At 45.3% G+C, this 21,709-nt stretch overlaps 1 protein-coding gene across 1 annotated transcript in view; it reads right to left on the bottom strand.

Moving 5' to 3' along the window:
• Window positions 1-5,893: 5,893 nt before the first annotated feature.
• The window catches only part of TTBK1 (tau tubulin kinase 1), a gene marked incomplete at its 3' end in the record, with an annotated part of 122,999 nt that continues 107,183 nt past the window's right edge, over window positions 5,894-21,709 (bottom strand). The window contains exons 14-15 of the mRNA XM_082048885.1: window positions 7,428-9,010; window positions 5,894-6,326 (exon numbers count right to left, since the gene is read on the bottom strand). Coding sequence (XP_081905011.1) covers window positions 5,894-6,326; window positions 7,428-9,010 — 2,016 coding nt within the window. The remainder of the gene's footprint in view (window positions 6,327-7,427; window positions 9,011-21,709) is intronic.

The raw sequence follows: 21,709 nt of genomic DNA, 5'->3' as shown, positions 1-21,709 counted from the left end.
GTAGCGAAAAGGTTTTGTATATAATGGCTTTTACTTTCCTTTCTGGTGTGCTGGCTTTATTTCAGCATCCAGACTTGCACAACTCTATAGTAAACACTATCTTGTCTCTGTGTGCTAAATCTGGTTTATTTGCATGCACGCTGGCTAAGAACCCTGGTTTTGGGACAACAAGAGCTGTCCTCAGCTTATATGTCAGACTGCCAAAGGGGATTAAAAGTCAAACCATGCCAAGTTACTGGTTTGCTTCTGTTCCACTTACAGCATATTAATGTACAGGTCCAACTGCAGCCCCAGCTGGCTGGTCTCAGCAAAGACTACAGATAGGGCCAGTAAAATATTGTAATGCTCCCAGTAGTGCTCAAATTCGGAAGACCATGTAAAGCAGAAGAGTCCAGTCATGTAAAACACTGGCCCTGGCCAGCTCTGCAGTTCAGTGAACATCCTCATGGACCAACCAGGTGTTGCTCCCACAAACAGATGCACAAATGTTACTTGGCTGTGACATCTAGGCTTCAGACAGCTCTAAGCTTTTGCATACCTATTTACATGAAAAGGCAGGAGCCACATCATTGATGCTCCTCTTGAAAAAATGGAAGGCTCCTCTTCCTTGCCAGATTGTGTTTTGCGGTTGGTTGCAGCCAACTGAGTTGTCGTGATGTAGAAACCTAGATACAATCCTAGCCAATGTCCTTTGGCAGCAATTCAGGTGGTATTTCTGTTTCACATGGCAACACCAACAAATGGGAGAAGACACCAATGAAAAGGTAGAGAGGTTTTTAATGGCATGATCAAGAATCCCCTTTTAAAAACAAAACTAATGACAACTGTGTCTGATATGAAGAAGAAATGGCCGCATCTTTTATTTTATTTTTTAAAATGTGATCTGAAGTTATGACAAATGGCAGGTGGATCTGTACACAGACAGGGCCTCTGTGATACATGCCAGATTTTATGGCCAAGAAATTTGCCATGCAATTGAACCGGAGTATGGTTCCTCGGTCGCAGTTGTACATTCTGTTTGCAGTGTGTAAACATTCTCCAGCTGCTTTCGTAAAGAATGCAAAAGAAGACATGTAGAGAGATTTAGCCTTGGGAGCCAGTCACATTTCCAGGCAGGCAGTACCAAGAAGTGAAGTCGTGTTTCCAGGCCAAAAGACTTTGTCAGACTGTGCCAGAGGCAAAAGAAAATGGCTGGGTGCACCAGATACAATGTTTCTGAGTGTAGAGTCACATGCTATCATGTTAAAAGGCAATATACAAAAATCATCTGTGTTTCCAGCTCCAATTCCTGTCCAGAGAAGCAGCAGCCCAGGTCCCAGAGCACAGCAGTGTTGCTGACATTGGTTTTCACACACACATGACTCCTTGCCTAAAGCCACGCAGTTCTGCAGAGCTCTTCACACCATCTGCAGGCGACAGTTCAAGAGCCTCTGCCTTGCAGCCCTGCAGTCATTTAGCCAAGCGCTGAGTGAACATCAGCCCCTGCGTCCTTGCAGCGACCCCGTGTCAGACCTCACCCCTGCAGCCTCCTCTAGTTTAACAGCTGAGTTCTCACCTTGGTACCTAACAGGAACCCACCTCTGGATTTGTTGTGGCAGCTCGCTTCCTCCTTTTAGCACAGAGGGCATCATCAATACATACTTCAAACCTGCTTTCCAGACATTTGCAGCTCCAAAAATAAAAGGGATATTGTTCTTCCTTATAACCTAGAGCACCAGTCTGCATGGTAGAGGGTCTGCTGCATGAGTTGGTGGACAAGTCTGCCTCAAGCTTTGTAGAAAACCAGGAGGGCTTCAAGCCCCCAGCCAGAAAGGGACTGACCTGCAGGGAGTACACAGGGTCTTCGAAGACAAGATCTGCTTGAGGAGGTAAAGTTAGGGACCAGGGGAGAGGAGAGTCATGGTGTACAAACCACTGTTATTTCATGGGATCCTGGCTATGCTTGGGGTCACAGTTCACCACAGCGTTGCAACCAGGGCTATTCTCTGGCCTCACAAAGATACCAACCCCAATGCACATGGAGATGCTGCCAACCTGCCTTCAGGCCAACTGGCTCTGCTGTTACAGCATGGTCCCAGCCCCTTGGAGCGCAGCAACAGGCTGAAGAAGGGCAATACCACTATTCAGGGTTCTGCAGGAGACCATGGGAGCCGGCACACTGTGAGGCCATAGGCACCCACCCGGGACCAGTAGAAAGGGAAAAGGGCCTGTACAGGAGCCCAGCTCACTCCTTTGCATGCAACTGAGTAGCTGGCAAACAGACAGAATCAAAGGTGGTTGCAAACTCCCAGGTGCTTTGTGAAACTAGCCTAGTGCTGCTAGGGCATATGTATATAATGAGCGCTATTTATATTGTTATAATAATATATATGATATTCTTTACTTAGAAAAGGCTAGCAAAGTCTCCTGCCCCTCACATAGTCCAAAGACAACTGACTCAGATATGTTTGCTACTGAAACACAAACACTCTCATCTCAACAGAGCATTTGCAGTATCTCATGATACCTGGCAGTCCCAAACACACTTCTGCTCCCAACACACGACCCTACAGTGCTCCTCCTCTCTCTTCCTACCACCCACGTACATGTATGCACAGACGCAGGCATGGTGGCAGCCTGTCTCAGGGGTCACCTCAAAATGCACATGAGCACAAGCATCTGCAGCTGGCCATGACAGATTCTGCAGCAAACACACTCATGGGGAACACACGTAGCGTCAGGCTCTTCACAGAAATTCCTGCAAACATGGAAAAGTGCTGAGAAGTCTGCTTCTCCTCCTCTTACCCCACTTTCCTTTATTCTTCCTAGCCATTTTGTCTGCTTTGGTCAGCTCAGTCTTCTCTTTGATCTTCTCTTCTTTGCAGTGAAGCAAGGACGCAGCTAGACACCAACAGCAAAGTTTGAGCATCCTTGTGTTTCCTCAAGGCATGACGGAGCTTGCACACTATGTTTCATGGGCAGGGAACAGCAGGGTTTTGCATCTCCTGCATTTCTGTGATGTGACAGCCTACCACGTCCTGTGATGCCATACTGAATTGTCTGGCATACCTCAACCACTTAACCCTAACATCACAGGCCTTGTTCCCTGCTGTCCCTAAAAATGATCTCCCATGTTTTCTCCAACTAGGGCAGGTGTCCTTCTAGCCTCCCTGCAAGGTCGGGTAAGAAGAAGAGAGGACCTGGAGGAGCTGTTGACCCTTTTGCAGGCCAGTTTAAACAGTTATGTTAACAGAGAGCATCACTGCTGGTCCACATGCCTGCCAGAAAATCCCTTCGGAGAGACACGCAAGAGGAATGGGAACTTCTGCAAGCAGGGTGTGCTGTGCACCCTGATGTCAAGCGTACCATGGGTTCACACTCACCACTGAGCAACTGAAGGGCAGAACCTTGAAAACCAGAGCCAGGGAGGAGATCCAGAGCAGCACCCACGTGGCAGGGGCTTTCCTGTGTCCCTCTGCTGACACCTGAAATAAGGATCCAGGCACCACCTGCTGCAGCACGCTAACAGGGCTGTTAACAGGCGGCTTGCAAGCATCCCTGTGACCACGTCTGCCAGAAAAATGCAGCTGTGTGGGACACCTCTTGTTACCAAATTATTGAAATCCACTTGACTGGAAGAGCCCAGCACTGAAACTCCTGTAAAGATAACGTCGGTGAAGGAATGAAAGAGGCAATGTGACACCCAACCAGGATCACAGCATCACTTGCTACTGGGAAGGAGAGCAGGTCTGGACACCCAAGCCTGTGGGACACAGGGGGACAGTCAGGCCCTGCAAGAATTACCCTTAGAAGCCTTTCAGTAGTAACAGCACCTGGCACCTCCTGCACAGGCTGTCTGGGGAGGAATCATTGCTGCAGTCAGTCAGCTTTCACTTCCATCACAGCTCTTTCTCATCAGAAATAACTGAGGGAGCACGCTGCTTTTGATACACTCTCCTGCTCCCCTCTGTGCCAGGGACAGCAGGGATACAGGACTGTGCTGGATCAATGAGGCTGGTAGCACAACCACAAGGAGAGACAACTCATGCCAGGCCCAGATCTCTGTGGACCCAGCTGCACCATTAGCCCAGCCCTGTCAAACAACACTGGGAACAGATGATGTTTTCTGTGCTGGAAATAATTCACTGGCTTTCTGGAATCTGTTCAGATGTCCACAGAGTACCCTGTTCTCGCAGCCACCCCATCACAGCTCTCATGCTCCTTTCCAGAACAGTTCCTGTAGATGTAAACAACTTCAGGATTCCTCAGATTCAATGGCCATCAGTGTGACTGTTTGTATATATGTTCAAATGAATCAAGGTTATTATTGTCCAGACACCTCTATCAAGCTTTGTTGTCTGCAAAGAGTAAATATGCAGCTGTGGGGATGGGTGTACAGAGCAGCCGTATTTTTGTTCTGCCTCAGGCAAAACCTCTTTTAGGCAAGTCAATTGTGTGGAATCCAAAGTATTTGGGTCTGGAGAGTTTACCCCTGCAAGACATAGAGAAAATTTTGTGGCTACAAGATCTCACCAAGCTCAGACAGGTATTAGTCACCCTGGCTTTCATTTTCAAACATTCCTAATTAGTCCGGGGGCTAAAACCTTGGTTAATTTATTTCTAGCGAAACACTAAGCTTCTGCTCTGATAATATTACTTGAAGAATACAGGCCTTGCTTTTACATTCCCATTGTTGTGTGGAAGAGCTGAGCACCGGGAAACACATAAATGTGACCTACACAACTCAACCCACTATACTCTTAGACAGAAACGCACAAGGTTCCCATGGCATGCTAGCAAACCTCCTCAGAAAGCAGCAGCTTTTGACTGTGCTAGAAGATAATTTCCCACCCTGCCCTGTAGGGGAGCTGTGGCTGAAACCACAGTGCCAAAATTCACAAACACCAAGATCATGACAATAATAGCACAAGGAATTTAGGTGCAAGGGGCACCTAAGCCAAAGGCATCCAGTGACTATTCGCATCTTCAGCATGGAGCTGTGTTTGGTGGACTATAGTCCTATGGCACCAACCACACTCGGGTCGAGAGGAACCACCCATGTTGGGAGGTGTGGTCTCCACAGATCACAGTTTGGTATTGGAGACAGAAGCAGATGCAGTGTGCTCCCTTCTACATCAATTAGCAAGCACTCTTGATTTCCCAGCAAGCTGCCCATACAGCCCTACTTCCATCTAACTATTTGCCACAGACGAATCTACTGAAAGAGCAGCCATGTCGCTGAGCAGAAATGCCAGATGGCCTCCTCTGTGGGAAATACTGGAGCAGGTAGCAAGACCTGCCTGTCTCCTATTCTCACCTGCAGAGGCATCCCTGGAAAGAAGACCCCCTGCTCCAGCCTGCCCCTGCTCTTATCTCAGCACACAAGGATGCATTCATCCTTCTTGGCTAAGCTGGTGACAATCCTTTGCTAACACAGGTGACAGGAAGTGATCCAGCACTCAGGTAGATGGTGGCGGTCAAGGCTAGCATTTTCCCAGACACAACAGAGGAGGGATCTGCCTGCAGAACAGGAGCCTTCCTGTCCAGCAGACCTTCCTCTCATCATCTCTGCTCCTCTTTCCAAAGCCAGGGTTGGTGTTGGTGACTGGTATTGCTAGAGAGAGGGGAATGCCTTGGGAGGGAGGGGACTTAGGCACTAGGCAGGCTGCCTGGGTTGCTGCTTGGTGCTGTGCATTAGCAAGCGTGAGCTGCAGGCTGGATGTCTCCCTTGAAGAAGGTTCTGTGGCTCAGAGGCTCTCAGACCCTTGGCAGCTGATCACAACTGTGTGGGGTGAGAGTGTGTGAAGTATTGAAGTACACTCGTGGGTCCAGCACGGAAGGCTGTGCTGCAGCATCTCAACTGTATACTATATGCTGAAGTTACCCAGTCTGTTGGGCTGGCAGAAGAAGACCATTATCTGGCAGTTGCCTTACTCTCCAGGGACACTTGCTTTCCTTTGGTTGCTGGACTCTGAGTCTGGGTTTTTGCTCTTTGTCGTTTTTTGGCCACACCAGGAGAGGTCAGGGAATCCCCTGTCAGCCCCAGGGCCTGAGCTGCGCGCTGGGGGGAAGGAGAAACTCGCTGGAGAGCAGTCCCTGGCTTATGCTTTTGGCAGGGAGAAGGGTTTTCCCTCCAAGGTGGCAGCAGGCTTCTGGGAGAAGCACTGGGGTTTCTTGAAGGAAGGACAGGGCTCTGAGGGGCTCTGAGGGGAGATCCACAGCTGGACCTCCATGAGCTGCTCCGTGGAGGAAGAGAAGTGGAGCTCAGCAAAGGAGGAAGCCGACTTTGTGTCTGTGTTGTTCGCCGCTCGTTTGGGACACTTCCAGCTGGTCTCTGTGCCTGAAGCCTGCAGAGGAAGAGAAAAGGGAGGATGAAAGGGAATTTCTGCAAGGGGCTTAGGGCTCCTGGCAAGTTTGGCATGAATGTTGCTGAGCAATTATAAGAAGTCTCCAGCACCAGGATGACAGGAGTTTTGCTGTGAACAAGACAGGGCACTGGTTTGAACACTCGTGCTGTTAACTAGTATTGGCCCTGATCCTCCAGTGCTGTCTGAGACAATGCACAGGCATGGTTTGGCCAATAGCACATATCTGTGACTCTTCTTGACATGCAGCATGGATGTAGCAACTTCTTTCAAGGTAGGAGGTACAATCTGGGAATGTGGGGATGAGCTGGATTGCACCAGCTGGCCTCTGACAGTAACTACTGGTAGATAAACCAACCCACAGGGATGCCCTCCTTTCACCCCACATCTCTGAAAGAGCAGAATTTGCTGGACCTGTGGCAGAGCCACATCAGCAGCTCTGCTCCTGGGCTGGACCTCCAGACCCAAGTTCATGAAGAAAAGCCAAACTGAATTCAGAAGGCCCACTTCCCCTTATATGTCTATGCTTACTTGATAGAGAACAAGGTGCCTACAAAAAAATCCCAAGACACAGGGATATGTAGGAACTCAGACCACGTGGAGGTGGCCCGCGCTCTTCTGGGTCACTGACAGAGCCCATGCACGTACATCTCCCTCTCTCCACCTCTTTGCATGCTGGTCATCTTCTGAGGCAATCACAACTGGCAACCTTGCAGCGCTTGGAGCTCTAATCACAATAGCCAGGTCGGTCACAATTGTGCCAAATATGCTGCAAAACTGAGAGCTCAACATGGGAGGGCTCTGCTATTAGCAGGATCAGACCAAATGAAAGAGCTTGTGGAATGGAAGAAGGCCTCAAATCCAGGGCAAGAGAAGAGGGGTTTGGCCCTTTGGCCAGACTGAGCCAAAGAAGGCAGAGAGGTGGCAATTTCACACATCAGTGAGCTGAAATTACTGTAGGAAACAGGGATGGACCACTCATTCAAGCCAAGTGAAAGGTAAAGCAGTAGAAGGTAAGCAAAGTCCTGGCTGCACCTCCTTAACAAGTCCAAAATTTTGCATTGCTCAGCATTTTGGTCTTACCTGTAGGCAACAGCTGCATCCTGTGGGGAGCTACATAGCATGGTCATTGCAACAGCCATGGAGCTCTCAGACTTTGCCGCCTCTAGTGATGTTTTCACTGGTGTGATGGGCCGAGGAATTCTGCTCTTTGTGCTTATGGGTCTTTCTTCTTTCCCCAGTGGGGCAGCCTTCTCTTTCCCAGCCTTCCTTGGGACTGAGTCATCAGAGTCATGTGTGTCCTCCTCAGAACCAGTGGCTGAGAGGGTTTCTGAAGCCCGCTGCCTCTCATCGCTGGAGGACGCTGAGGAGGAGGCCCCTGAGGCCAGTCGAAGAAGGCGGTTTTGCCTTTTCTCCATCACGAGGCGAGCCAAGTCAGGTTGCTTTGCCCTCTTATAAAGCCTCTCTTTGGCCGAAAGTGATGTTGAAAGGTCTGAGCCAGTGTCCTCCTCAGAGAACAAAATGGGTATTCGACTTCTATACCTGGAACCAAGAGGCCTCTTGGGGCCTTTATGCTGTGTGTTGAAGAGGGTCTCTGCTCGTTTCAGGTGTTCTGCCACCAGTGCTGACTTCTCAAGGTCAGGATCCCTTGTCACCACCTTACCAGGCTCATCCAAATCCAGCGAGAGTGACACTTTGTCAGAGACCTCTGGCTTGTCCTTGAGAGGCTTTGCTTCACCATTGGGAAGGGCCAGCTGCTCCCCCGCTGTTTCTGAGGTGGTTTCAATGTGATTAGCAGAAAGCGCAGAGCTCTCCGTCGGTGCCCCTTCCAGTCCTGAATGTATGCTTTCATTCTCTATCTGCACCAGGTTGTCCTCCAGCTCTTCTTCAATAATGACCTCCTCAAACTGGCCCGGAGGGCAGTACTCCTCATGCCTCATCAGCTCGCCATTGGAAGACATGACATTTAAGTGGGTCTTTTCAGCAATATGAACAAATGTGCGCTCAACTTTGGTAAAGGGGGAGGAAGCTGTAGCCACTGTCACGGGAGGCTTTGGTTCAGATTTAAGGACTGAAGAGAGGGTCCCTGGCTCGGATACATCCAGTTGGCTACCCATAGGCTGTGGCCGCTCACTCTGAGGAGTCAGTGCAGCAAGAGTGCCCAGATCAACTTCTGGAGCCAAGTCTGTGGTCACTGGAGACTTTTTCAGATCACCTGGCGAAAATAGAACTAGTGTTTTCGAGCCTTCCTCCAGCTCCAGGTCCCCATCAGCAGTGGAAGCACGACCCTTGGATCCCTTCTGGTCATCAGCCAGGAGTGTGGAGGGTGCACATTCCTGGCTGCGCTCTGTGCTTTTTTGACTCAGGTCACTGCTGGAACCATTGTGCATATCAATCTCATCCCCTTCCTCCTCTTCCTCCTCCTTGTCTTCTTCCTCATGGTCTTCTTCCTCCTCCTCCTCTTTTCCATTTATTTCCAGACAAGGTTCCGGAGGTTTGCAAGGGGCAGTCAAAACAACATTTGAGAAATCAACTTTCTTTATCCGCTGGGATACCTTAGGCTTTTCCCAGTAGTCCAACATATCTTTTCTTAAGTCTTGATAAGGCAAACTTAAAGGCACTGCCTTGGGCAGACCATTCATTTCAAATGACTTCAGCATATATGCCTGCAAGAAGACACATGTGACAAAAGAAAAGGGTTAGTATTCAGACATAGCATGAACACAGACATCAGAATCAAGAGCAGAGGGAAGCATCAGTCGAAAGGATCTAGTCCATGACACTTTCAAAATACATGCCTGAGCAGTGATCACTCAATCATTTAATTCATACAAAACTTAGAGAGATTCACAGATACTCATAAATGAAGGCAGAAAAATGTGCCAAAGGAGTTCCTTTGTTAGCAGTCTTTACCTGGACCTAAAAGAGATTTTTGCAAGCAATTCCTCAGGATTTTTTTCATGTTTACCAGTTTTCTTCAGTATTTATACATTTATTGCAATATTTAAATATTTACATATTCACTTCTTCCTTACTGGAACCATTCAGCAACTCTCTTTCATACCTAGGCCACGGTGAACTCAAGGGGCCCCGCAGGGCCAGCTACATTCGCTGATGACTTTTCCATATTATCCACCATTGTCTTGGGGGCAATACCCTTCTAGTGCTCCTGTGTTCCCCTCTATGCTATTCATCCCTCGCTCCTGCTCTCACATCCCTCCAGCAACTTATACTTCTGACTCTTACAGGGTCCTTCAGCTTTCACTAAAACGATTAGCAAGTTAAGTCATGAAAGCTGACATATAAAGTATCGTTATGAGACTCTGGGGTGTCCAAAAATTAAAAGCAATGGGAAGACAGAACAGCTGATCACAATACCAACAGAAAAGCAGCAACTCACACACACATGCACACAGTTGAACAAATAAGCAAAATAAGCAAAAAAGTCGCAAAATAGGCAAAATAGCAAAATAAATGCCCATTGAAGTTTAGTCTAATTAACAATTAGTTGCAAATTAAAACCACAGAAGCATCACTCTGTAAAATGGACTAAAAAACCAAACCAAAACAAAAACAAATCCCAAAACATTTAAGTCACCCTTCTTTAACAGGGCTGGGAAACAAAAGCCTCTCTGTAAACTCAACCAGTCAATAATGCATCACGTTACTTTTCAGTCCTAATTATGAACAGCAGGGCTCCAAACATCTCTGTTTGCAAGTGGCATTTGACAGTATCAGAAGCTACAACTAAACAAGCACCCATTTAACTACCTGGGCTACAGAGCTGCCATCAGCCAGCACATTCATCTGGCTATGGGAACAGAACATTTTGTCTCTGAGGGGGAAAAAAGCCCTCAATAGCTTTTCAATCCAATGACACTATTTCAAATTGTGCTGTAAATCTGCATGTTATTCTGTGCAGAGCAACTGCCTTATTAGTATGCCTGAAAAATGTAAGATCTCTATGCTCATGTATAACAGGGACATTTCAAATAGCTCAGTGGGCAGCATCAAGCTGTTATACATGGTGAAAAATTGTTATCTAATTAATATTTCTTTTTATATCTTATAAATTAAAACACAGGCCAGTGTTGGCAATGCCTCTGGACTCCAAATCAATGTCTCTTATTTCATTAAAGCTGAAATCTGGTGCTGAAGATGACCCTGTATTAGCCTGATTTAGTCTTTCACTGACCCACTCTACCTTTTCTATTAGGATGACAGATTTGGGTCTTGAACTGGTAAGAGGGACTTACCACCCTTTGCAAAGGAAATTACCCACTTGACATTTTTTGGACATTAGCAGCCTAAAATTGGCTTCTGCCTGTTGGCTGGATGTGGTTTTCCCAGGACATATACCTGCAGTGCTATCCTGGAGTCTTAATCAGACACGCTTCCTCAGTGGAACTGGGACCTGATTAAAGAAGCCCTGACCAACATCTTGCCTTGTGCTGAGCCTCCCACTGGAAAGAGTACCTGATCCCCAACAACAGTTCACCTGCTGCTCTACTTCATCCCATTTTCTAGATGCTGTGATTGATGGTACAGCTTTGTGATAGCTGGTTTCTCTGCATATGTAAACTTTCATACATCCCGTCAGCTCCTACGAGCTTGTGTCATCTCATCTACTTTCTGGTCAAGAAGAACTGAATCCAGTCCTGCAGTGTACATCCTCTGTAGGTCAGAGATACGGTTTATGTGTCCTGCAGTCTGCCCCACCAGCAGCCCTGTCTCCAGCAACCCCTCTTTCCTCAACAGCTCTTACCCTTGCAAGACATCAGAAGTTTTATTGAGATGAGATTCACACAAAGCAGTAAGATATGACACAGAGCTGGACATCATGATGTTGCTGTAATAAAAATAATGGTTCTTTCCTTCTTCTGCTCTGGTACCCCTTTGCTGCCATTCAGTTGTGCAGTAGATACCTTTCTAATCATAATGTACTTCCACCTCTGGCTGTACAAATTCTTTGTGGTATTTAGCAAATGAACTGCCCTTCTGTCTGTAATTCCCCGTGTATTTTCTATTTCCCTGCATGGACACTGCACCCTAAGCACAACAGTGATTGTTTGGCTTCTGCCTACCTGTGGGAGACTTGGACTGCTTAACCTGTTGCATGCAATACCCCAAAATTGTCAGAATGCATTCCTTAAAGAAGCCGGAAGCTGTTGTTGTTTTGCTACTGCAAATGCACCATGGAGAAAATCTGAAGAGCATAAATATGCCAAAAAATATGGAGGACAGAAGTTACCTACAAACCCAACTAAAAGAAACTTCGTTGAAATGCTGCTTGGATCAATTATTAATTTAACACATATTTTATTACCTTCATTGCTATCATCACCTGAGGCTGTTAACAAGGAAGAATGTCCTAGGGCATCAAAGTATGAGATTGGCTTCACTGTTGAGTTAATGTAATCAGCAGCTAGCTGTAAGCAAACACCCTGCCGGACCAGGTGTTCCCAGTTTGTCCTTTCTTGGCAGTCATCACGTGTCTTCTGTACTACAGGTCACTCAGCTGCTCTGGGACTTTTTCCCAAAAGCTGGAGAAGAATTTTTCTGTCCTGCTGTGCCAATGGGGAGGAACTGTGGGAAGATGCCAGAAGATCAAGAGTGGAGAGTCTTAGCTTGCATCTTAAAATTGTAGAATAAAAAAGGTGTAAGGAATCTCTGGAGGTCTCTGCTCCAACCACCCCTCAAAGCAGCACTAACTCAGAGACGTCTGCTCCAGGCCCTGTCCAACTGAGTTTTGAGTATCTTCAAAGATGGAGATCTCACAACCTCTTTGGGACCCTGTCCTAGAGTTTGAGGCTTTTCATGCTGAAAAAGTTTTTCTTTAAATCTAATTTCTATGTCTAATTTTCCTTTTACCCAGCTTGTGTCCATCACATCTCATCTTTTCATTGTGATCCTCTGAGAAGAGTCTGGCATCATCCTTCCATCAGGCAATTCAAGGAAAAAATAAGATCCCACCCCAACCCTTCTCTTTTTAAGGCAGAACAAACCCAACTCTCTCAGCCTCTCCGTATGTCATATGTTTCTAGTTCCTAATCATCTTGGTGGCCCTCTGCTAGGCTCACTCCACTATGAGAAGGAACTATGCCATGAGTTGAGGCAACCATCCCATTTTAAAAAGCTACCAAGATTGTGAGTGGGCAGAGCTACCCTGGATCTGGATGAATCTGAGTCAAAAAGACTGCCTTTACCTATAGCAAGCTCTGATCTCTGCCTGTGTTCCTCACTTTCTCAGAAGACACATTTGCCTGTCTTTGGGCAGTGAACCATTTTTTTCCAACCTGCTTGGGCTTAGATCTTAACTCCTGGGTCTTTTGACTTCCCAGTCAATTGTCCAGGAATGCATATCGCTGTTAATTAGTCTGAGCATGTGTGCCCCACAAAGTCTCTGCATTTCACATCTGTAACACTCTGTCTTTTCACTGAATTTAAATTAAATTTGGCTAGTAACTACTTTGGGCAACAATATGTGTTTGGAAGGCAATAAATATGCCTGCTTTGCACAGAGGCTACAATTAGAATATGAAGAGGAAGGAGAGTCAGGAGAGAAAAAGATCTACCTGCTTGTATTTGGTGGAGGCAGAAACCAGAGCCTTCAAGTCCATCTCTGTCCCCGTGCTCATGAGCAGCTACGTGGAGTCTGGGGATTTGTCTTTAAACTGGTGGGGTTTCAAATTAGCAGGATCATTGGCAATAGGACATCCTCAGAGGAGACATATTACCCAATATGGCAGGTGGAAAGTTTCTACATCCCAGTGATGCTGCAAATACTGCAAAAATCAGCAAAGGTGTAATCTCCACGGAATTACAGAACAGTTGGGGTTCAAAGGGACCTCTGGAGATCATCTAGTCCAACCCACCTGCTAAAGCAGGTTCAGCCAGAGCAGATCACACAGGAATGTGTCCAGGTGGGTTTCGAATGTCTCCAGAGAAGGAGATTCCACAACCTCTCTGGGCAGCCTGTTGCAGTGCTCTGCCACCCTCAAAGGAAAGAAGTTTCTCCTTATGTTTAGATGGAACCTCCTATGTTTCAATCTGTGCCTGTTGCCCCTCATCCTATTGCTGGGCACAACTGCAAAGAGTCTGGTCCTATCCTCTTGACACTCATCCTTGAAATATTTATGAGTATAAATAAGGTCCCCTCTAAGCCTTCTTTTCTCCAGACTGAACAGACCCAGATCTCTCAGACATTCCTCATAAGAAAGATGCTCCAGACTCCTAATAATCTTTGTAGCTCTCTGGTGGACTCCCTCCAGTAATTCCTTGTCCTTCTTAAACTGGGAAGCCCAGAACTGGCCATAGTACTGCAGATGCGGCCTCACCAGGGCAGAGTAGAGGGGGAGGAGAACCTCCCCTGACCTGCTGGCAACACTTGCCACAGCAAGTTTACAACCATGCATTAGAAGTTCCCAGGTCCCCTTGTCACCAAGAATGTAGCCAGATGTGTTCTTCTCAGACAGCAGCACGGAGCAGACTCATGCTGGTGGGTTCAAGAGCAGTACCAGCATCCAGGTTGTTAATGTGCTCTTCTGTGTCCTGCCTCATGCCAAGTCATACACACTCTGCCCAGGTCCCTTTAGCAATATGGAGTGATGACAGCACTTGCCATGCCTGTATGGCTTTCTGGTGATCTTGCAACTCTTGAATGCATAGAGAAAAGACCCTATAGCTTGTCTGTGCCTAACACCCACAGCAGAGCAGTCTGTGGCACCGTACAGAGTGGGCCTGGCATTCACCAGAAAAGCCTGCCATCTCCAGAAGCTCTGCACTGACATGGGGGAAAAGGAACAGTTTCTCAGGTGAGCCTAATCAATTTTCTCTTAGACTGTAGAATTTCAGATTATTATTTTTCTCCCATCTCTTGGTTTTAAACATTTTAAATGCAATAATTTGTGAAACAAAACCAAAACCAAAGCAAAGCAAACCAAAACAACAAAACTAAAAAAAAAAACAAACCAAACAAAAAAAACCCACCTGGTACAAGAAAAAAATCACAATATTTTATGTTATGGCTAACATAAAACTAGGAAATACTGCATCTGTTCCATCTACCATTCTGTTTCAGACCTTGTTCTAAATCATCTCTCAGCCAGTGGCATCCATGCATCATCCATGTGCCAGTGGCATGGATGGCTCTATGGCATCCATGCATCCTTCCGCAGTGTTTCAAAGATGCACATGTCCCACAGACCAACAGTCTTACAGAAGCAAACCAAAATGCACTTTAAGGTGTTTATCACAGAGGAGATGGCCTTTGGACCCTGCTAGAGGCAGACTTGGAAGAATCCTGACTCTCCATACAACTCCCAGGAGAAAAAAGAGACTCACACACTGTACAATCCTGTAAGTCAGAGACCACAACCAAATCCCAGCTCTTCTTCCCAGGCCGTCACCTGCCTGCACAAACTGCTTTCTGTCTGTGAGGAGCTGGGGTCTTGTACTTCTTCTGCAAGCGGGAAGGTTTCCACCACCCTTTCCACAGGTACCAGAGCCTTTGCATGCACGTACTGCCTGCAGCCTCCCTCTCCAGCCCCTTTCAGAAAAACACTGAATTAGTAACTGTGCAATTTACACCAAAGCAGACAGGGTCTGTCACCATGTCTCCCTCTTCCAACCTGATGCCAGACAGACCAACAGCAATTGAGGTTGGACCACATGCTGCTCTACAGTGGCGACTGCTTTCAGATGTGAGTCACAATGAAAGCAGCACGGTCGGATCCACTGAGCAGCCCAGGCAGGAGAATGTTACTTGCAGAACAACCACAGTTTTGCATCTGCCACCCTGGGGCTTCGGGGAGTGGAGGGGCTGGAAGTTTACCAGATGTTCTTAAATGCCTTGTCAAATGGCTGATGGGAGACAGCCATCCAACCACCCTGTGCAGACCATGCTGCCAGTCAGTGGAGGATGCTCAGTGGAAGAAACCAAGAGAAATGTGATAAATTGTTTCTGCTGTGTTCATAAGTGTTGAATTGTACTAGCTTAAGTTTAGCCAGTTTGGATGCTGGTAATCATCAAGGCAGACCTCTAAAAACTTTCGTAAGTTCGGGCTACTTGTAACCTGCTGCTGTGATAGGACTGGGTTCAAGTGAAATTGATACTAGCCTAAATTTATGTAAATTGAACTCACAGTGTGGCCTTCCCAAAGTACATTAAACACATCTCCAACAGTCAGAGAACTTTGTTTCTATTCCCAGATCTGTCTTAACTGCAAGTTTTCAGTGATCACATGAGTAAACAATAATAAAACTCTCTCTGTTCTACCAGAGCTCTTTCATACTCCTGCCTGGTGCACCCAAGGATAAGCAGGGGAAAACTGCCCAGAGCTGGAAAGCAAAGGGAGCAGAAAAACAAAGCAAGAAAGCAAACAAAAAACCCAGCCATCACCAAGGTGCTGCCTTTAATTCTTTAATAAGGTTTTGGTAGTATACAAGGGGTTTTTTTCTTTCCTTCTTTTTTTTTTTTTTTTTCAGATTGTCTGGATTAGCATACATGGATTTAAAAAAGGCACAAAATCCATTGCACAGCTTCTGTTTGTTTGTTTTTGATTACATTGCCTGTTCATTGTAGTTTCAAGTGTAGGATTTTACAGTACTATGCAGCATTTACAGCATGGTCTACATACAGGTAATCAATGCATGCATTTATACAGGAGACAGAATTAAAATTCTCTCTCAGTATTTCTATATACACAATCGTACAGTGTTTTTCTTCTGAAAAAAAAAGCTTTAAATTGGTCTTGCATGCTCAGTGTGCAAAAAGAATTAATGCAAGCATATATTACAGTGTTATTGCAGTACAAAAAGGGGTTGACCTTAGGCTCTAAAGGGATTAGATACAGGAAGAATAAAAAGACTCAAGGAAAATAAGCTTTGGATCCCTTTAGTAAACTACATCCTTCCAAATGGCTCCCTAATCAGCATTGCCTTTAAAGCTACAGCAGGCTGCTTCTGCTCCATCTCCCTGCTGCCCTCCCCCTGAGACAAACTTCCACAGGTTCTTCAAATCTTCTGTCTCTAACAAACTGATGAGGATTTCTGGCAACTTGAGGAAGCCCTTCTGCTGTGCCTCCCAAGCCTGGAGACCTGCTTGAAAGGGACTTTCCTGAGATCCTCTGCTTCAAGCAAACTCAACTCTCAGCAGATGAAGTTTCTCAAGCAAGCCAGGAAGTACAACAGGTTATCTACAGCTTTTGTCTCCTCTCAGTAGAAATTACTACAGAAACCCACATTCAGCTCCTACTTGAATAGCAGTTGGATAAATATGGTTTGGACTACCTCCTGTTTAGCAGCAACAGAAGTCTAACAGGTAACACAAGGTAATGCAAAGGAAGGATATGCTCGTCCCTGAGATTCTTCATGGGAGCTGGGAAGTCTGAGAAGCAGAAATCAAGTTCCCAATATGACGTTAATTGTTCCATTGGGAATGGGAAGAGGCCTTAGTCCTGAGAGATGCAGATGACACACAAACAGCAAGAGCTGTAGTTCAGTCTTCCCTGTAGCAGCTTTGATTTGGATACTATCAGGACCTTAGCATATCCTGGAAGTGACATTATCCTCTGCCAACATAGACTAAGCTTGTTTGGGACTGGGAGATCTGGCAGGATTGACAACAGTGAACGGAAAAAAAAAATATAATCTGAGCTTCTGAAGAAGCTCTTTCTTCAAACCAGTTTTAGATGAGGTAAAAGTAGCGGGGGTCTTAGAGCTGCCACACTTGCTTGCAGGATCTCTGTTGTTCCAAGAATCAGCACCATAAATGTCAGAGAGATATTCCTCTTTCCAGCATCTTACCATCAAACACTGCATAGCCTTTCCCTCTTTTTTTTTTTTTTTTTTTTTTTTTTAACCGAGGTCAATAGGACAGCCCAGTCCTATGCTGGTTAAGTGTCCCTCCCTATTTGTGTATTTGTGCTTTTGTATGTTGTTAGGTTTGTGCCAGTTTTCCTAGCATCTTGACCAGAAGCAAGAGCTCTGTAAGGGTGGTATGCCTGCCACTTAGCTTCCCACCTCTGCACCCACGACTGTCTCCAGCAAGAGTCAATGCAGAGCTCCTTCTCTGAGCAGACACGAGCAAAGTGGAAGAAAATGATAATCCAAAAATTGTTCTAGTCCCTAATAGTAAAGGCAACTTAATAGCAGCAAGAAAGAGGAAGCAGCAGCAGATTCTGAAAGCTAAACATCTTCCTTAGTCATAAAAATAACCAGAAGTCAGCAGTGCTGAATAAGAACCTGATCTGGCTTTTTTTTGTTTTTTTTTTTTTTAGGAATGACCAAGCTGAAGGGGCAAGAGCCCCACAGAAATCCTCCTTATCTGACTTGTTCAGAGGAAATCTGCCATTACTGTGTTCCACATTGCCAGATCATTAATTGCACTCATAATTAAACTGAGAAACTTGTTGGAGTTGTTGGAGGAAGCCCTGGGGATTCTTATGAGGCAAGTGCACTAGGTGAGGTAACCAACTTGAAACACTTTGCATATGAAAAAACCCCTCCAAACATAAAACCATTTTCTTTTCAAACACTAAAAGACATGCAAGTGAATGTAAAATGGGGATTGCTTCCAATCCCCAGGTTACACGGTTAGCAGCTTGTTCAAAATGTACATTCATTGTAACATCATTTTTTCAATACAAAGGAGTTGCAATACATCAGATAATACTTAGAAACATTTCCCAGAAATTAATCTTTGCACTGTCCCATGGAACCGCAAATGTGTGTGTTATAGCAAACCAAACACAAAACATATGATATAAAAATGCAACAAAAAGGAAGGTACTACTGCAGTGATCAGCCTTTACACATTTTATTTAATGTTTTAACATTACCCAAAATAGGCGTTTGCATACTAATAAATTATGTCCTAAGTGGCAGCACTGTTCCTATCGCCAGAATACTCTGCCACCAGCAGATGGTGAATGGAGGGATAGGTATGCTACAAGACACTGAATTAAGAAAAGTGGGCTGGGCCAGGTTGCCAAAATCAGATCTGCAACATGCAAAGGATGCCAGGTGTGCCATTTGAACCAGACAACATGATAATTTCTGTAACTGATTGAGATTTGTTCTTTGCAATAGCCTTTTGAGTACTTGGATGTGTGCAAAGGGGCCCATTACCGGCACAGAAAGGTTTCTTTAAGGCATGACCATGCATGGCCATTTGTATTCCATGTGTGGGTCATGAACACATATAAACACACATACAACCAGAAATGGAAGCTCTGGTAAAAAGCATCCTGACACCACCGTGGGGACAACAGTGAAACCAGGAAACACATCTGGCTTACTTTGGTCAGCTTCTCCAGAAACTATCATCTCCTCCAGTCACTCTGGGGAAGGGCTGGCAACTTCAAGGGAAGCGGGTCAAGAAGAAAAGCACACCATGTTCTCCAGCTGAGAAATATCCAGGGCAATTTATTCACTATAAACACTAACAGGATCCATGATTTTCAAGGCTTCAGACCTTGTCTGCCAGGAAATGCAATTTTATTTTCTTCAGCTAGCCTCTTTGAAGCCATCTGTTACTGCCAAGCAGAGATATATATGATAGTGATCTCCTAATAGTTCTTTCCCATTTGTCACAAAAGGAAAACAGAAAAGGTAAAATAAAAATAATAGTTTCTCTATTGAGTAGATTGGGATAAAAGAGCCCTTTCTTATGCAATGTGAGAGTTGCAAAATGGTCTCAGCTCCAGGTAAAGTTCTGAGAGTGGCGTGAATAAATCTCCACTGACAACCATTAATAAAATGTGTCATTCACCCAACCCAGCAGTTTGCAATAAAAATAAATTAAGTCATTGACACAGTATTATGTTGCTGTTATATGAATGTAGCCTAAGGAGGAGATGCTAAACCCTCTGGACAAATATGGTGAGTATCTGTCATCAGTCCCTCCAGATGAGCAGTAGAAAATCACCTTCTATTTTCAGGAATAATCTTGTACCACTGCCAAGCACTTAAAAATTCCATATATACACATCATGGAAGATTAATCGATGGAGGAGTGACAAGGAAGGACATTAGAAAATAGGAAAAGGATTGAACATATCATTTCATGCTTTCTGATCTTCAGTCTCATAGTGCATCCTATTGTTGAGCTATTTTACAACACTAAATTAGCAATGTTTATATTTTCTTGCCTTAATTTATTTACATAGAATCACAGCATCAGATTCAAATAGTGCATTTTTACATGAGAGAGCAAGTGAAGTTCCTGGTGATTTGCAGTGAAAGAAATGCCTGTATGACATTTGTTTTATTTGGTATATAGGTCTCACCCACTGTCCTGACAATTTCCAGATCATGAAATAATATTCTGCCTCCTGAAATTCTCTCTGTGCAATCAAACTCTTATATCTGGCCTCATATTTACATGTTCTGAAAAGGCTTTATTTGCCACTGACTTCCTCTATTGGTCCCGCATGTCAAACAGGAGAGAAGTGACTCACAGAAAAATAAAGCACACAAGCTCACAACAAGAGAAGTGGTGTTTAACCAGCCGTTTACATGGTTTGCAATCACAGATGGCAGCTGTGTATTAATGGAAAGAGCATTACCAGTTCTCTACATTCAGCTGCTCATGGACACAATAATTTTGAGGAGTTTGATGAGTCCTAAGGATTCCAGGATTTGAAACTTGTGAAATTGTCCTGAAGATGGATGGTATCTTCCACTGTCATATTTGAAACCAAACTGCCTTTAAACAACATGATCACTATTCCTTACACAGACTCCATGTAGAGCTGAGACTGCTCCAAGTGCCAAAATGTGCCATTTTCCACTGTTTCCTCCAAGGAAATCAGAGGGAGGGAAAGCAAGAGGCTGATCAAAGTTCTACAGGGACTGTATGGTGCAATAAATGGCTATGAAGTTGGTGAAGGTTTTGGAGGGGAAGCCATATGAGGAACAGCTGAAGTCACTTGGTTTGTTCAGCCTGCAGAAGAGAAGACTAAGAGGAGACCTCATCACTGCCTACAGCTTCCTCACAAGGGGAGGAGGAGGAGCAGGCACTGAACTCTTCTCTTTAGTGACCAATGACAGAACCCAAGGGAATGACAGGAAGATGTGCCAGGGGAGATTTAGACTGGACATTAGGAAAAGGTTCTTCAACCAGAGGGTAGTAGAGCACTGTGGCCGGCTCCTCAGGGAGGTGTCACGGCCCCAAGCCTGACAGTGTTCAAGAAGAGGCTGGACAACACCCTCAGACACATGGTGTGAACTGTGGGGTTGTCCTATGCAGGGACAGGAGTTGGGCTCAATGATCCTTATGGGTCCCTTCCAACTGAGGACATTCTATGATTGTGAGATATGCAATGCATAGGAAACTGGTGCAGGAAGCAAGCCTCGTGTATTCTTGGAAACAGCAAAGGCAGGAGGTAATGCAGGTACCAAGGGATGCTTAATCCACATTTTCACAGAAATCACCTCTCTGTAGCTCCTTCCTGTGGAAAGGAGGCCAGGGAGAGAGTGATACATTGGAAACATCTCCCATTCTGCAAAGAAAGTGAAAGGAGGCAAGAGACCAAGATATAAAAATATGGCTTTTGTATGTATATACAACTGATATGCATTTGCTCACTGAAGTAGAACAGGAGATCCCAGCAACAGATACCTGTCCTGATGCTAATGATCTCTGTATCATAAAGGAGTGGCAGATGCTCATTTCAATCCTCATTTTGCATTCTGACAAGAACAAGTGCTATGTACAACGGGAAGTAAAGACAGGAACATCTCTTTCAGGATACAAACCCTGTTCTTGGACCCTTCTGATAAACACAATTTGTCTACAAGTCTGATGCTGACATTTTATTTCACTAGTATTGATTTACACTGACTTACCCCAGCAGAAGCACTTCAGGAACCTTACCAAACGTAAAAGGAACTAGTGCAACTAATGTTTCAGCCCATAACCCCATGACAATTTTTCCTGTTGACAGCCATCCATGGGTTGTTTTTTTCCCTGCTGACCCTGGCTTGCCAGTGTTGTTGGTTGTGCAAATGGAGGATGAACCAAAGCAGGAAATGAACCAAAGCTGAAAACAACTTTCCTTCTCCCTGTGCAGGTCCATGCAGCCATATGAACACTGGCACAGGGGAAAGGGCTGGATGGGATGGGGTAGAGGTAGGAGGGCACCTCTTAGAGAACCAACACTTTTGTACTCCTAACTTGACCACGAAAGCATAGCCTTCAATGGGAAATGACTGATTGCCACTTCCTTTTTTTTTTTTTTTTTTTTTACAACTGATTTTGGACATATTTACATTTATATTTGCAGTCATTATAAATGAAACACAATAAATAAATGCAATATAAATGTAATCTACAGAGTTTTTTTAGAATTGCACTGTAACTA

Source organism: Streptopelia decaocto, assembly GCF_964273445.1.
Source record: "Streptopelia decaocto genome assembly, chromosome: 3".
NCBI classification, from domain to species: Eukaryota; Metazoa; Chordata; class Aves; order Columbiformes; family Columbidae; genus Streptopelia; species Streptopelia decaocto.
Note: the sequence above shows the minus strand (reverse complement) of the source record. Positions and strands in the feature narration are given on the sequence as shown.